The sequence below is a fragment of the Uranotaenia lowii genome, chromosome 1 (genome assembly GCF_029784155.1).
Source record: "Uranotaenia lowii strain MFRU-FL chromosome 1, ASM2978415v1, whole genome shotgun sequence".
Classification (NCBI taxonomy): Eukaryota; Metazoa; Arthropoda; class Insecta; order Diptera; family Culicidae; genus Uranotaenia; species Uranotaenia lowii.
The window spans coordinates 203,589,165-203,606,797 of record NC_073691.1 but is presented as its reverse complement, the minus strand read 5'-3'; the positions used below and the strand labels follow the sequence as shown (position 1 = coordinate 203,606,797).

Below are 17,633 nucleotides of genomic sequence, written 5' to 3'. Positions count from 1 at the left end.
TAAATCAGTAGATTTTCGTGTTTCGGATGTCAACTCGTATTTTTTGCGAGAAGCAGATATTTTCCTGTTAATTAAATCCATAAAAATTAACAGGAAAATGTCTGCTCCTCACAAAAAAATACCCTTTGACATCCGGAAACTGATTGTTGACCTGAAGAATGACGGTAAAAGCTTGTTCGAAATTGCAGGTATAGTAAAATGGCCACGGAGTAGTCTTCAGGGATTTAGTCTTCTTAAAGTTCTGAAGGACATATTGAACCGAAAATCGTGGCCGTTTTACTATACTTGCAATTTCGGACAAGCTTTTACCGTCATTCTTCAGGTCAACAATCAGTTTCCGGATGTCAACGGGTATTATTTGTGAGGAGCAGACATTTTCCAGTTAATTTAATCCACAAATTGTTAAAATCTACTGATTTATGCTAAATAAAGTTCATTTTACCGTATTTATCGCTCAGTCCACTGGAAATTGTTTTTGCTGAGATTCAACTCACGTTTTTGCGTTTGACAGACTGACACATAACTGTTTACTTGACTAATATTTGACAATAGCCTCAGTGTACGGACAATTTTTTGACGTCGGTTTTGGGACTTTCTATACAAAATGAATTGTATTATTTTTAAGGTTTAATTCATTAACATTTTTAATACTGATCTCCTTTTTACTTATTTCTCTCCCCATTCTTTCCGTGACTAGTTTCTGCAGCAAATGATGTAATTGTAGTATTTCTATTGACTGAGAAAGTGCACTTTTTGATTGTTTGGATTTCATGGTACGTGCTGTACGGACAATTTTTTGATACAGTGTACTTTCAAGGGTTTTAACATACACTCTTTTCTTAAGAAATCTCTTCATGGAGTCGTTTCAGTTTGTCTTCGAAATTGGGAGAATTGCGAACGGTGTTCTGTTAAAATTTCAATTTTTTTGATTAAAATAACCTAAAAATGAATTCTGTATTCAACGTGGATTGACTTTAAACCTTATCTTCTTTGTAGTCGTTAAAATTACGTAATGATCAAAAATGCAAAACTTGATCATTGAAATCAAACCAATATGTACCTACAATTTACAAAAAAATACATAAATGAGGCGTTTTATTTTGCACTTTAAACAAAAACTTACACTTAAATCTTTTGATATCCGCGGGTTCAAAATACTTTGCTTGGATTTGAGGTTTTCATAAATTTCTTCACTAAAATTTCGCTGTCAAAAAAACTAACACCGCCTACTCTTCCTCTTTTGTTAAATTGATTTAACATTTGAAATCAGTAGTAAAATTAGTTTTCTCAACTGTCGTTTTTTTTCCGTGAATGTGGATAATCGAACATCGATGTGTAGTTCAATGACCTTAATATTTTGGAGCTCAAAGATTTCCAAAAACCCTAAGTAAATCGATGCTCGATTCCCGTTCAAAGTTCTGATCCGCTTGGCTAATTAGCGCTTGTTCCAAGAATCGAAGTTCAACCTGTCCGACACACCGGTAGGGAGCGCACATGTTCTCTCGCTGCTGGTTTTCCCGCCATCACACAAAAACGGGATACAACTGACAGCATTTTCCTGCAGTTGCACGTTTTCAACCCCTAACTAAACCGATAATGACGATGACCGACTGTCGTTGGATTAGAATGGGGGGATGAAAAATGGGAGACAACCCACTTTGGCATTCCGAGTGTTGGTTGTGTTGTCACGGTCGCCCGATCTAACCTGCCTACCCGTTTGAGGTGAGGAAGTTGAAGGGAGGTACAATTTTGCGGACGTAAAAACCGTTTCGTTCTATACACAATAACGACCAATGACGATGATGATGATGATCAGAAAACGAATTTGATTGACTGTTCCCGTGCGAGAGAGCGCATTTTCACAGGGTACTTACTTATCCCGCCCCAGTCGTTACGAGCGATCCGGTACGAGTGGACGAAGACGACGACGACGACGTTGGTCCGGTCGATCTGTTGGATTTTTCCTCCATTTCCCAGTGTGGGGAAAATCTTCCCGCGAGGAACTTTTGAGTCGAAGTGTTGAGTGTTGGTGAGCTTTTCACGTTTCGGGTTTGTCTCCTGAATCCTTTGGAGAAAGTTTTTCCCCGGAAATCGTTCGACGAGAGTGAAAAAAAAGTGCCAACCCTCGGAGGAAATGATCCTACGAAAAGTGTCCCCAGCTGCTTTATGGTGATCATAATGAGGAAAAACACAACCATGGCCGAAGGAGAATGCTAAAAAGTAAAAATAAATCGGACCAAACGAAAAGCGGCGGAAAAGAGGCGTGCAAAAAAGTTCCCACAGTGTATGAAAATTTTTATTGTTTTCACTTCCTCCCCCTTTTGAGGTGGATGATTGTTGTTTTTTTTTATCGTCCTCCTCCTCCTCCTCCTCCTTTTTACTTATTTCTCTCCCCATTCTTCCCGTGATCTGTCTCGGTTTGCTAATTGTGGTGACGGTTTCGAGACATCGTCGTCTGAAGGGAGGGTGTTTTGGGGAGGGGTAGTTTTTCAGAGACACAGAAAGATAGAGACAGTGGGGCAATGAGTTGGGTGGGCGGGAAAATGTCGTGGGGATCTTGTCGCGGATCGACACATCTGGCGCGCGGAGATCGCTGTTTTGTTGGGTGGCAAACATGGTTTGTCATTTGTCAAAGCTGCCCCGTTTCGTTGTTGGCTTGATCTGGATGATGATTTTATGTATACTACCTATTTGTGTGTGCCCATCGAGTGATATAAACCCCGAAACGTATTGAAACCGAAAGTGATTACCTAGTTTTGATTGATTGACGTCGCTTAAGTCAGCTCTCGCAGCTCGACACAAAACGATACAGATACATCACACCTTTGATTCCACCTGAGATTCTACGGCTAGAACAAATTCTTAAATTTTCTCACTCAACCAACAGAAGAAATACGAAAAGTGGTGAAAGTGGTGACAAATTGTTCTTCTAAACTAGTGCAACCATCCAAAGAAAAAAGGAAAAAAAAAAGATCCCAAGCAATAAAACTTGACCGTGACCATAAGGATCGTCGTCGTCGAAATTCGCTAGCGGCCAGAGGCGGATGTCTCTCTGGCTGGCAGGGTCTCTCGAAATTCTCAGTTCAAGATCATTCGCGAAACTATTTCTTGAATGAAAACTGTCCTGCTCGAGTGACATCTCGGCCATCACCGTGGGCCTGGCGTGAGACGCGGGAGAAAGTCCGCGGCCCGCGAAACCAAAAACTCCCCGCGCTCGATTAGTTTTATGTGAGTGAACTTTTGTGCTGCCGAGTAACTATTGTGTATTTTTTTAGTACCACTCTAGTCGTCGTTGTGCAAAATTGGGCGGGAAAATGTCTGGCTCTATCGTTTTTTTTTTGCTGTTTGCTAGTGTATTTAGTGTAGACAAATCTTTTCTTCTTTTTTTTTCAAATAAAATTAAAGGCGAAAATTGGGATGACCTGTTTGTTTGTGACTAAGGCTGTGTTATTTGTGTACTAAAAACCTTGTATTTCTCTGCTGACGCTTGGGGTTTTCTATGCAGTATTGTTCGTTGTTTTGTGCGTATCAGAAAATATCTTAATTTTCTTTTATTTTGTGGAAGCTAACGAAAAGTATTGTACCTATGTATTTTTAAAGAACTCTGAATCATGTCAGTAGTACCCATTATACATTGTGAAAATCGACATTAGTCTGAAATTTTAAGTTCAACACACTGTGGCCAATAAGTTGTGGTGTGTAAAGACTTGCTCAATGTATTCCACTTATTTGAAAAAAAAAAAAACTTCGAAACAAAGAGTGGCTCTGTGCTTTTTTCATACAACGGGAGCATACATTTCATTTTTGACAAATTTGATATTAATTACACCAAACGATTTTAAAACACTAATTTTGAACAAATGGTCTTAACAACGAGCACCTTCTGATCATTTTTTTTTTCTCTAAAACATTGCTCCTTTTTTGACTCATTACTGTTTTTGTTTGTTATACGTCTTCAGGTAATGTTTTATGATTTTTTATGAATTTTTTCACCACGTATCCGAGCCGGTCAAATCCAGTCAATTTTATAATAAAAACTTCGCAAAATCGGGGCATTTGATTTGAAAATGGACGACCAAAAATCCGGGCAATATCCTCGCAAATCTGGTCAAAACCTAGAAATTACCCAACAAAAATGACAAAAAAAAAATAAAATAATTTTTTAATCAAAACTCAACGACAGATTTTCAATCGGCTTCCAAAAAACCTTTCAAAATTGTTTTCATAGAACTCGCTCAAAAAAAAAAAAAAAAAAAAGATTCAATTTATAGGCATAAATAAAAAAAATACATCAAAATTTGTTTTTTTTTTGTGTAATTAACCAAATAGAGTGAATAATTCCGGGCAAAATCCGGACTGTTCCCAATTTTTTTATCAAATTTCCGGGCAAATTTCTATGTCATCTTTGTCATCTTTATCATTTTTGTCATTTTTGTCATTTTTGTCATTTTTGTCATTTTTGTCATTTTTGTCATTTTTGTCATTTTTGTCATTTTTGTCATTTTTGTCATTTTTGTCATTTTTGTCATTTTTGTCATTTTTGTCATTTTTGTCGGTTTTGTCATTTTTGTCATTTTTGTCATTTTTGTCATTTTTGTCATTTTTGTCATTTTTGACATTTTTGTCATTTTTGTCATTTTTGTCATTTTTGTCATTTTTGTCATTTTTGTCATTTTTGTCATTTTTGTCATTTTTGTCATTTTTGTCATTTTTGTCATTTTTGTCATTTTTGTCATTTTTGTCATTTTTGTCATTTTTGTCATTTTTGTCATTTTTGTCATTTTTGTCATTTTTGTCATTTTTGTCATTTTTAATAAATGATCCAAAAATGACCCAAAAATGATCAAAAAACGACATCAAAATGACACAAAAATGATTCAAAATTAATCCAAAAATGATTCAAAAATGACAAAAAATTAAACCTAAAAGACTCAAAAATGACACAGAAATGACTCAAAAATGATCGAAAAATGATCCAAAAAATGATCCAAAAATGATCTTTAAAATAATCTTAAATTGATCCATAACGTTCCAAATGTAACACAGAAATTAAACAAAAACGATTCAAGAATTATCCTAAAATGATCCATCAATGATTCAAAATGATCAAAAAATTATCCAAAAATTATCCAAAAACGATCCAAAAACGATCAAAATGTGATTCAAAAATGAAGCAAAAATGTTGGCTAAATGATTAAAAAATGATCTCAGAATGATCCAATAATGATTTTAAAATCATCAAAAAATGACACCAAAATGATCAAAAATGATTAAAAAATAATCTGAAAATGATCCAAAAATCATCCAAAAATCTTCAAAAAATGATACATTAATGACGCAAAAATGATCTAAAAAGGATCTAAAAATAACAAAATAATGTCATGTTTCAAAAATGACAAAAATAAAAAATGGACACAAAAATGATCCAAAAATGACATGTTCCAAAAATGACAAAATTGAAAAAATGGATACAAAAATGATCAAAAAATGACACAAACATGAGACGAAGATGACACAAAAATAACACAAAAATGACACAAAAGTGAAACGAAATAACACCAAAATGATCCAGTAATAATCCAAAAATGATCCAAAAATAATTCAAAAATAACAAAAATGACAAAAATGACAAAAATGACAAAAATGGCAAAAATGACAAAAATGACAAAAATGACAAAAATGACAAAAATGACAAAAATGACAAAAATTACAAAAATGACAAAAATGACAAAAATTACAAAAATGACAAAAATGACAAAAATGACAAAAATGACAAAAATGACAAAAATGACAAAAATGACAAAAATGACAAAAATGACAAAAATGACAAAAATGACAAAAATGACAAAAATGACAAAAATGACAAAAATGACAAAAATGACAAAAATGACAAAAATGACAAAAATGACAAAAATGACAAAAATGACAAAAATGACAAAAATGACAAAAATTACACAAATGACAAAAATGACAAAAAAGACAAAACTGACAAAAATGACAAAAATGACAAAAATGACAAAAATGACAAAAATGACAAAAATGACAAAAATGACAAAAATGACAAAAATGACAAAAATGACAAAAATGACAAAAATGACAAAAATGACAAAAATGACAAAAATGACAAAAATGACAAAAATGACAAAAATGACAAAAATGACAAAAATGACAAAAATGACAACAATGACAAAAATGACAAACATGACAAAAATGACAAAAATGACAAAAATGACAAAAATGACAAAAATGACAAAAATGACAAAAATGACAAAAATGACAAAAATGACAAAAATGACAAAAATGACAAAAATGACAAAAATGACAAAAATGACAAAAATGACAAAAATGACAAAAATGACAAAAATGACAAAAATGACAAAAATGACAAAAATGACAAAAATGACAAAAATGACAAAAATGACAAAAATGACAAAAATGACAAAAATGACAAAAATGACAAAAATGACAAAAATGACAAAAATGACAAAAATGACAAAAATGACAAAAATGACAAAAATGACAAAAATGACAAAAATGACAAAAATGACAAAAATGACAAAAATGACAAAAATGACAAAAATGACAAAAATGACAAAAATGACAAAAATGACAAAAATTACAAAAATGACAAAAATGACAAAAATGACAAAAATGACAAAAATGACAAAAATGACAAAAATGACAAAAATGACAAAAATGACAAAAATGACAAAAATGACAAAAATGACAACAATGACAAAAATGACAAACATGACAAAAATGACAAAAATGACAAAAATGACAAAAATGACAAAAATGACAAAAATGACAAAAATGACAAAAATGACAAAAATGACAAAAATGACAAAAATGACAAAAATGACAAAAATGACAAAAATGACAAAAATGACAAAAATGACAAAAATGACAAAAATGACAAAAATGACAAAAATGACAAAAATGACAAAAATGACAAAAATGACAAAAATGACAAAAATGACAAAAATGACAAAAATGACAAAAATGACAAAAATGACAAAAATGACAAAAATGACAAAAATGACAAAAATGACAAAAATGACAAAAATGACAAAAATGACAAAAATGACAAAAATGACAAAAATGACAAAAATGACAAAAATGACAAAAATGACAAAAATGACAAAAATGACAAAAATGACAAAAATGACAAAAATGACAAAAATGACAAAAATGACAAAAATGACAAAAATGACAAAAATGACAAAAATGACAAAAATGACAAAAATGACAAAAATGACAAAAATGACAAAAATGACAAAAATGACAAAAATGACAAAAATGACAAAAATGACAAAAATGACAAAAATGACAAAAATGACAAAAATGACAAAAATGACAAAAATGACAAAAATGACAAAAATGACAAAAATGACAAAAATGACAAAAATGACAAAAATGACAAAAATGACAAAAATGACAAAAATGACAAAAATGACAAAAATGACAAAAATGACAAAAATGACAAAAATGACAAAAATGACAAAAATGACAAAAATGACAAAAATGACAAAAATGACAAAAATGACAAAAATGACAAAAATGACAAAAATGACAAAAATGACAAAAATGACAAAAATGACAAAATGACAAAAATGACAAAAATGACAAAAATGACAAAAATGACAAAAATGACAAAAATGACAAAAATGACAAAAATGACAAAAATGACAAAAATGACAAAAATGACAAAAATGACAAAAATGACAAAAATGACAAAAATGACAAAAATGACAAAAATGACAAAAATGACAAAAATGACAAAAATGACAAAAATGACAAAAATGACAAAAATGACAAAAATGACAAAAATGACAAAAATGACAAAAATGACAAAAATGACAAAAATGACAAAAATGACAAAAATGACAAAAATGACAAAAATGACAAAAATGACAAAAATGACAAAAATGACAAAAATGACAAAAATGACAAAAATGACAAAAATGACAAAAATGACAAAAATGACAAAAATGACAAAAATGACAAAAATGACAAAAATGACAAAAATGACAAAAATGACAAAAATGACAAAAATGACAAAAATGACAAAAATGACAAAAATGACAAAAATGACAAAAATGACAAAAATGACAAAAATGACAAAAATGACAAAAATGACAAAAATGACAAAAATGACAAAAATGACAAAAATGACAAAAATGACAAAAATGACAAAAATGACAAAAATGACAAAAATGACAAAAATGACAAAAATGACAAAAATGACAAAAATGACAAAAATGACAAAAATGACAAAAATGACAAAAATGACAAAAATGACAAAAATGACAAAAATGACAAAAATGACAAAAATGACAAAAATGACAAAAATGACAAAAATGACAAAAATGACAAAAATGACAAAAATGACAAAAATGACAAAAATGACAAAAATGACAAAAATGACAAAAATGACAAAAATGACAAAAATGACAAAAATGACAAAAATGACAAAAATGACAAAAATGACAAAAATGACAAAAATGACAAAAATGACAAAAATGACAAAAATGACAAAAATGACAAAAATGACAAAAATGACAAAAATGACAAAAATGACAAAAATGACAAAAATGACAAAAATGACAAAAATGACAAAAATGACAAAAATGACAAAAATGACAAAAATGACAAAAATGACAAAAATGACAAAAATGACAAATATGACAAAAATGACACAAAAATGACACAAAAGTGACACAAAAATGACACAAAAATGACACAAAAGTTACACAAAAATTACACAAAATTACATAAAAATTGACAATAAAAGTCACAAAAAATAGACAAAAATGACAATAATTAGAAAATAAATGGTCAAATTTTTGTGATTTTTTTTGTCATTTTTTCTGTTCTGAAAGACTTTTAAGGTCAAAGGGTCATAATTAGTTATAATTATTAATATTATTGTCAGTTTTTGTCAGTTTGTCATTTATAAATCTAATCAAATATGTCTGATAACTGGTTCATACTTTCCAGCCGTGAAAGAATAAATTGGTTTTACCGAATTTAATAAAAGAATTATTTCAAGTTGGGTAATGGAAAATTCTTTTGCAGAACAAATGTTTTTGGGTGAACATAAATAACACTCGAAAATATTTTCCTTTTAAATTGTATTAATGCTAGCGAAACATTATTTACCTTCATTAGTTCCACTTAAAATGTGACAATGAGCGTCCGAACGACAGAATCTCAAACGAAAAGACTGATAAGTTTACCACCGCCATCAACAACAAAATCAACTACCATAATAACCGACCACGAGTAGTGCCTATACAAGAGAGAGAATATGAAAGTTTAGTTAAATTAGTTAGTAACTTAACCGAAAACTACCGAAGCGGCGCGACCTCCAAATGCAATACCACGAAGATGAGTATGAGCGGGACTTTTCATTCGAACCGGAAATCATTCTGAGACGCAAGGATTCGCTGTGCATCCAGCGGGAAAAGTATCAGCACCGGAAGCGCCAGAAGCGGCGGAAAGATTTCAAACAGCACCAGATTGTGGTCATTGCTAGCGCAGGGAGCAGTGGAGAGACCGGCAGCACACTGGAGGGGAAGCAGGACGAGGGTAGGGAGAGCGCCGACAAAGTGGAGCAGGGTACAAGTGGGGGTGGTGATGGCCTGGGTGTTCCCGGCACTGTTGCTGGGAAGTCGAAAAAACGAACAGTTTCCTGGCAAATCGACTCCGACCCGGGGGAACCGATTCCGGATGTACCGTTGGAGGTCGAAGCTCCCAATGATGCGTTGGATTCCGACGATAGGGAAGAGATCAAACGGAATCCCATCGAGCTAGAGCTAGAAGAGTTTTACTATGTAAGTGACGACCGGATGTGATTGGAGGTGTTTCTTGGTTGAGCTTTTTCCATTTGGATGTTTTGGCTGAACTGTGGAGCTTAAGTTTTGATTTTTCCTATTTTTCTTATTTCTTGAACGATTCGTGTGACTTGAAAAGTGCTTTGATTTCGCTTATTTTTGCTTATTATTCTCAATTGAATCAGCTATAATTTTGATTATAATCAAAAGTTATTGACTTCTTTCGAAGGAATTTTTATTTAAACATTAAATGCACGATTTTGAATGAACATTGAAGTCAAAAAGGTTATCAAGGGGTGTTTATAGAAGTAGTTTAAAAGATAAAGAAAAATACAGTTACTTTAATTGGTCCAGAAATGAAAAATATAGCCTTTTGTGAGTCATATTCCGGAAAAATTGAGATATTTGGTTGGGTAGTTTCTATTCACTTTGGCTTTTGGAAGATTTCAAGCCCCTATTTTTTTATTTATTTTGAGAATTATTTCAGTAAAATGAAACGGCCATGAATTTTTACAATTTTACAATTTTTGAAAATTTTACTCGTTGGAACTTATTTTGTGAGTGAAGAACCTACCTACCTACCTACCTTCATGAAAAATCGAACAAGTCCGAATTATTTGGAATTTCCTTGTGATAAAGCTTGTACCTCTTAGAATCGAGCCGCATACAATTTCCGAATTCTCCACAACGGAATAACGTACAAAGTTTGTAAAAATATATTTCTGCATGCCAAATAAAATGTCAATCCTAGAGTTGAATGAGTCCGCCTGGAAAACTGGTGCTTCTTTCTTCCGTTTTACATTCCGATGGATTCGGTTTCCGGAACATGAAACAGCATTCCGGGAAAGTTTTTTTTACACAGTGGACCTAATTTGGAACTTGAGCATCGGCTGATAACAGCTGAAGGAACTGAAGGAAGGAACCATCAGTGAAATGTCCACAATTCCCAGTTTTACTGTTCTTCCACTTTTTACTTTAGAAAATTATTTTTGGCAGGATGGAACAAACATCGTGTCCACTTTTCAATCGGCGCCTACTTCGATTCCGACATCGAAAAATGAACAATGTTATTGGCGATTTGCAGCTCCAAACGACGTTCCGGAGGTCACTTCGATCAAAATGATGATATTATGGATGAAAATGTCATTTCACGTTTATTTTTCCAAAACAAAGCGGATAATTTTTGATTTTTTGGTGTTTGAAGTAGTATTTATCCAGGTTTGATTGGAAAAAATGGTAAGAAAATGTGTTCTACACAATCGTTCATACTTTCAAAACCCGTCTGTTGAACGATATTTATTATTTTTTAGTTTTCCGGAAACAGCTGTATGGAGCCAACGAGCAATAGCGTGGAAGGCTCACCTGGAGTAAGAATGTTCCCTGTGCCGCCTTTCGGAAGCTATGCGTTCGTTAAGTGGAGGAAATATTTGGAATTTTCGAGGAACCATTTGGAAAAAATTTGCTCAAAGCATTTCAAATATGGAGATTTTATAACCCGTAAGTGTTTTGTTTATATTTAAAGCAGTGCCTAGAAATAAACCCATTAAAACCCCGTTGTAGATTCGCGCCGAGTTTTGAAGAAACATCGTTTCCGGACATTAAACTAACTGCTACATCGACAAACGGTCGGAAAACTTTAACAGAATGTTGCGTGTGTGGTTGAAAGCGCTAATTATTTTGCGATCTCAACACCAAACGGGAATTTGAAAAACAGAAAGAAGTGCTCAAAATTGGCTTAGACATGGACACCACCTTCCTTAGGGTTTGTTCAATACATTTTGATTCCCGAAATTTCAAAATAGGCAGCAAGTTTGTCGTATGCTTAGTAGAAGGCTGTAGATCAAGAGCTGGCTCCGAAATTTTTCTCCATTCGTTTCCCAAGGCAACTGATCCGCGATTTCAAAGGTGGTGCAAAATTTTTATATCTTAACAGACTTCCAGCTAAATTATCACGAATTTTCAACCTGTATTTCGACAAAAAATTAAAAATAATTATATAAAAATAATATTAAAAATTTTTTTAAGATTCTTCAAGATACGCTAGATTTCAGGATTTTGAGTGTTGTGGACGATAAAGTGGTTATCATATGTAAAGACTTTAATAGTTATTAATAAATGTTAAGTTATCATTAACTGTTTATTATAATTACTCTTCATCACAAATCTTTTAAAATTTACAATAAAAAGATTTAAATTTCCTAAGAAAATAAAACTATAAAACTCTTATTTTTTAAATCTTCGATTCTCAATAAAGTTCATCTTTGAGAAGCTGATACAAACTATTATTAACTTTGCTGTTCCGGTTTTGCAACTACAACTTAAAATCCATGAAGAAATGGAGTGTGTGAGTTTAAGCTGAATGCGATGAGTCACTGCGTTTGAATATGATGTTTGTGTAACATATCCTGTCAGCTTTACAAATTCATCCGTTTTCTCACTGTAACCGATAAAAAGTACGTGATTGGCTGCAAAAACAGCCCAAGTAACCAAAAGTCGCATAGATACTTAATCTTGTACATTAAAAGTTCACATTTGGCTGAGTTAAAGGTTCTCGAGAGAAATGAAAAAAAACTGCTTGAATTGGACTTCTGAATGAACATAAAAGGTCTATACAAATAGCATAAAACATTTTTGTGCGTTCCAAGTACCTTACAAAATCCAAGATTCAATTTGGACTATCGTGCTTCGTTACGAACTTCTTACGAATTTTTTGGTTCCATGAAGAACTTCTTAAGAACTTTTTGGTTCCATGCAAAGCTTGTTACGAACCGTTTGGTTCTATGAAGAACTTCAAAAGAACTTCAATGCAATTAATAACAGAAAATCAGAGGTACCAATATACGAAAAACGAATTGACCCACAAATAAATCAACTGTTTTGATCAAAATGGAAAGATGACATCAATTTTAAATATTATTTTGAATATAAATTTCTCATCACTTTAAAATTTTGACAATATTTATATCTCATAAAATTTCACAATGTCGCTTAAAAATAAGGAATAATAAGGACAATATATTAAAAAAAAACTGAATGTGATTAATAATGATATCGCAATTCTTTGCTTGAATAAAAAGATGAAAATCTGAATTTTCAACAGAGGTTTTCATTCAGAAAAAATCTTATAAAACTTGACTATCAAATCGTTCACGTGTTTTAATAAATCAATTGATTTAGTTTTAATTAAAAGACAAAATAAAGCTACAATATTAGTACCAAATTTATTTTACATATTACACTCGTATGTAACAGCCTTATCTTTCTTGAGATTCAGCAATAGGGAAGAATACTAAAATATTATGGTTACCATTCCTTGAGATCAGATTGTCAAGGTATAATAAAAGATTTATTTATTTACATGTTTGAAACTTTTCACATTTTATGCCTATGCCATCGAGTTTCTATTTCCAATATTTTGTTCTCTCTTCGACGGGAGCAGATCTCATGGCAGCATCAGCAACAGCGAAATCGGCTTTACCAACACCAGGAAGATCCACTAACCAAGGGCAGCTTTTCCTAGCAGAAGCATTAAAATCATCGCATTGATGGACAGGGACACTCTTGAAACCGATTGAATGTAATCAATTTTTTGTATTAAACACGAGAATTTCCACCAGGGACTGCCAAAAAATAATGAACTGAATACTACCCACATACTGGATGATAAATTTTGGGGATTTTCGTTCTTGGTTTCAACTTGGTTTTTGCTTTTTAAAGCCGCAACCTGAAAGAAACCCCACGAGACCCCATAGTGGTCATATCACCTCTTATTCACAACTCCTATCTCTACCTCCCCGTGGTGCCGGCTGGGGTGCGAGTAACCTAAGCGGAGATCGGGTACCCAACCCCGATGGATGCTTTGGTCGCATGCAGACTGAGAAGGTGGCCGCACGCGTCTGTTCCCCATGTCAGGGGCGGCGTGCAACAACAACCGAGCGTCTGTTCTCCAGGTCAGGGGCGGCTCAAACAGCGTCTGTCTTGCAGCAAGCGGCTGAATTTATGAAATGTGGCTCCCGCCAGCTAAGTCCAAGATGGCAGCCCCATCGCGGGATAGGGACTTTAGGCTAACAACCTACTGCTCCTGATATATTGTATTGTTACAGAAACTGAGAGAAGAAATAACCGATTTGGAACTTTGGCAACGACTTTTAGCATAACAAGACATGCAGAGCAAACTCGATGACCTCACCGAAAGCTCCAAGGCAGCAGGTCTCAAAATCAATGTCGGAAAGACCAAGTCGATGGAAATCAATACAGGAAATCGTTCCAATTTCGTGGTAGCTGGACAACAGGTTGAGACAGTGGAGTGCTTCCAGTATCTTGGTAGCCAGATTACGCCTGATGGTGGTACCAAGAAGGACATCGAAACCCGGATCAGAAAAGCCCGATTTGCGTTTGCGAGTCTCCGAAACATCTGGCGGTCACGCCAGATCTCTCTGCGAACTAAGATCCGAATCTTCAACTCAAACGTTAAATCCGTATTGCTGTACGGGTGTGAGACTTGGTGCACATATGCGGTGACGACGCGAAAACTGCAAGTTTTTGTGAATCGGTGCCTGCGGAACATCACCCGCGCTTGGTGGCCTGGCAACTGGATCTCAAACGTTGAACTTCATCGCCGGTGTCATCAAAAGGCGCTAGAAATCGAGATTCGGGAACGTAAGTGGAGATGGATTGGGCACACGCTGCGAAGAGATGAAAACGAGATTTGCAGAGAGGCGCTTGACTGGAATCCAGATGGGCATCGAAGAAGAGGCAGGCCCAAAAGCTCGTGGCGGCGAAGTTTAGCCGCTGAAATCCGCACAGTTGACGAGAACCTTGGCTGGCAGCAAGTGAAGACGCTGACTCCAGATCGCCAGCAGTGGAGATCTTTTATCTCAGCCCTATGCGCCGGTCAATCGGCGCTGGACCCTTAGGTAGGTAGGTAACCTGAAAGAAATGTTTTAAATAAAATATCAAATATCACGGAAACAAATTTAAAACTTACGTAGCACATGAATGATTGCCGATGCAGAATGAACGAATGTACAAAATCTGTACGAAGGATTATTTCTTCTGAAGGGTGATAAAACTTCGTCTTTTCATACCTTCTGTTTATAATATTTTAAACGGATTGTTTACATGTTTATCCCGCCTACTTTTAAAGAGTAGCCCGTAGTTAACTTTAAAATAATGTTTTGAATACAACAACCTAGGCAACAGCTATGGTATAAAGGTAACGTGTTCAGTTCGTATCTAGCAGGATCAGGTTCAAATCTTAAAACAAGCAAATTTTTCAAGAAAGTATTACATTTGTAAAAAAAACCGAAGCAATATAAAGATATGCCCTAGATTTGAGAGTGGAAAAAACTTGATCAAACATTTTTTCTATAATTTTTATTTTATTCGTAGCTCTATGCCATGGCTGAGTAGCCTTCTATTCAGCTTTGAATATGGAACATGAAAGTATCGATAAGAACTTAAATTTTAAGCTGTATAGAATGCTATACAGCCCTCAAACAAGGCTGAGTAAGCTTTTAAGAGCCTGTTTTATGGAACTTTTGGTTACTTGGGAGCGGACGCTTCTCGGATTGGCCGGACAGAATCTCCAACGAAGTCAAGCACATCCACCATGTCGATTTCTATCGGAACAGCTTCGCCTTGGATTGAATCCTAAAAAGTCACAAATGTTTTATTACTGTCCGAAATTTGCTAGTTTTCGCAAAAAACACATTTTTTTTATACAACTCCCATTGACTGCAGTGTTACAAATTAGCTATCATACCCTTTTGTTAGTTCCGTAACTGAAATCCAGTTAGCGCTGCATGTCAAATAGTTTTGCTGCAAATCGCCTATCGTTTGACCAGGGATTTTTCGATTTCGAGATTTTCTCCTGGCCGTATAGGATTTCCAACGTGCAACCATAGCCTCTCGGACATAAATGACCAAATTTGCTGAACGTTTTTCGCATCCATCGATGTAATCTTTCTTTTCAAAACTATTTGAAGATTTTCAAAAGAAATGCTTTCTGATTTTGGGAATGCTGTAAACTCTCGGATAAACTGTAAATGCAGATCGCAATGCGAAAAAAAGCTTCGTGGGGTGGCAGTAGGCCGAGTTATAAGGCAAACTCGCAAAGAGCGCGTGGAAGCTTCAACAGTAATTCATCTGAAGACAAATCTTTTCCTATTGTTAATAATTTATTTAATAATAAATTTATTGATTCAAAATATATTCACTGAATATTTTACAGCAAGAAATTTCAACCACACTAAATTTGTGCTTTTCTTCGTGTCACAGACTCATCTATTCAAACAAAGCTCCCGGCCATTTTGCTCTCGCAAAAAACATACATCACAAAAACACCATCTTTCAGAAATATGAAAACATTTGACGATTGTTCAATATCATTTGGTTTAAGAAAAAAAAACATATGACACAAAAAGCACTTTTTCATTCCATAATACTGAATTTGAATGATAGCACAAAAACAACACTCCGCTCCGAATCATCTATTCGAAATAAACGCGCTTATGTATTTGTCTCTACATTTCTCGAAATTCAAGCGTTTTAAAATAGTTTCACATTTATTTTGTACTTGAAACTAAAAAAATTATAAAAATTTTCAATAAATTCTTCTTCTTCTTCTTACATCAACATGGCCAAAACATGTAGGCATCCTGGAAAATGGAAGACTTGCGTCTTTCATTTTTCTTTTCAGCGTATTATCTGTTACATATTCCTATGCATTGCAGATATTACTACGGCCAGGCCAACCATGTGATGAAAACCGCGAAAGATACAGGATACAGGGGAGGAATGAAGCGTGGAGATCCCAAACGCTTCATATAATATTTTGAATATAGAAATACCTAAATATGAATTAATGCCATTTGGGAAAGTGTATATGGAAGATTGATACATTAAATGCTGTTAAGGAATTAGAAAATTACGATACTTACTTACCAACATTATACTCACCGTAATAAAAATTAGAATATAAAATATTAGCTTTGGGTTTCTGTAGATCAGCTATTTTGCCTTCGTATCTTTCCGTCCACACTGTGGATAGTATGAGGGGTTAATGATCAGAAAAAATTTAGTAAACGATTGAAACACTAATCAATTTATTATAAATTTCCATTGGCTTTGTAACCTGCAATACACTCTTTTGAGTTGTGTAGTTTGGTACAACCTGGGACTTCGTTAAACAAAACTAGAGACTGGAAGATATCCCAATCAATCCCAGAACAGCATGCGTCCATACCAACTCATATTATCGAACCAAGCTCCACCCGTTTGTCCAGCTTACAGTCAATTAATCCCCATTCCCTCCTCCACTCCTTACTTCAAGAAGGGTGAGTCTCAAACAATCACAGAAGCAACTCCTACACACAAACCCCGACTCCTGTCAAAGATGGCTCTCCCCCTCTCAACTTTTCATTGGAAGCAGGCACGGGTCCCAAACCATCACTAAAACGCAAACCGTATCCAAATTAGCCCCTCTGCCATATCCGTTCTCAACCGGAGCTCAAAATACCCTTTTCCCTGTCATCCCGAGAAACACTAATGCCTCCTCCGTTCGGGGGAGCCCTTCCCCCCTCCGCCTAGGAAGTGTGCTTAAACTTCTACCAGATCTCCACCCGCATAGCCCCACAAAATCCGATCCAATAGTCTTCGAGTCCACAGGGAACAGGCATACACTAATCACTAAACACTAATCATACTTCCACAGCCAGAACTTATGTCTAAGTGATTTCATATTTAAGTCGTTTTATTTCATAGTATTTTAGATTTCTGTGTTCTTTTATTTCGGGT

At 34.1% G+C, this 17,633-nt stretch overlaps 1 protein-coding gene across 1 annotated transcript in view; it reads left to right on the top strand.

Annotated features, from left to right (window-relative positions):
- The first annotated feature begins 1,905 nt into the window (after nt 1-1,905).
- Nucleotides 1,906-17,633, top strand: part of LOC129744394 (chloride channel protein 2-like) — an 88,468-nt gene continuing 72,740 nt past the window's right edge. Inside the window, 3 exon segments of the mRNA XM_055736903.1 lie at nt 1,906-2,284; nt 2,888-3,228; nt 9,172-9,836. Of these exon segments, the coding sequence (XP_055592878.1) occupies nt 9,375-9,836 (462 nt within the window). The 5' untranslated portion in view covers nt 1,906-2,284; nt 2,888-3,228; nt 9,172-9,374.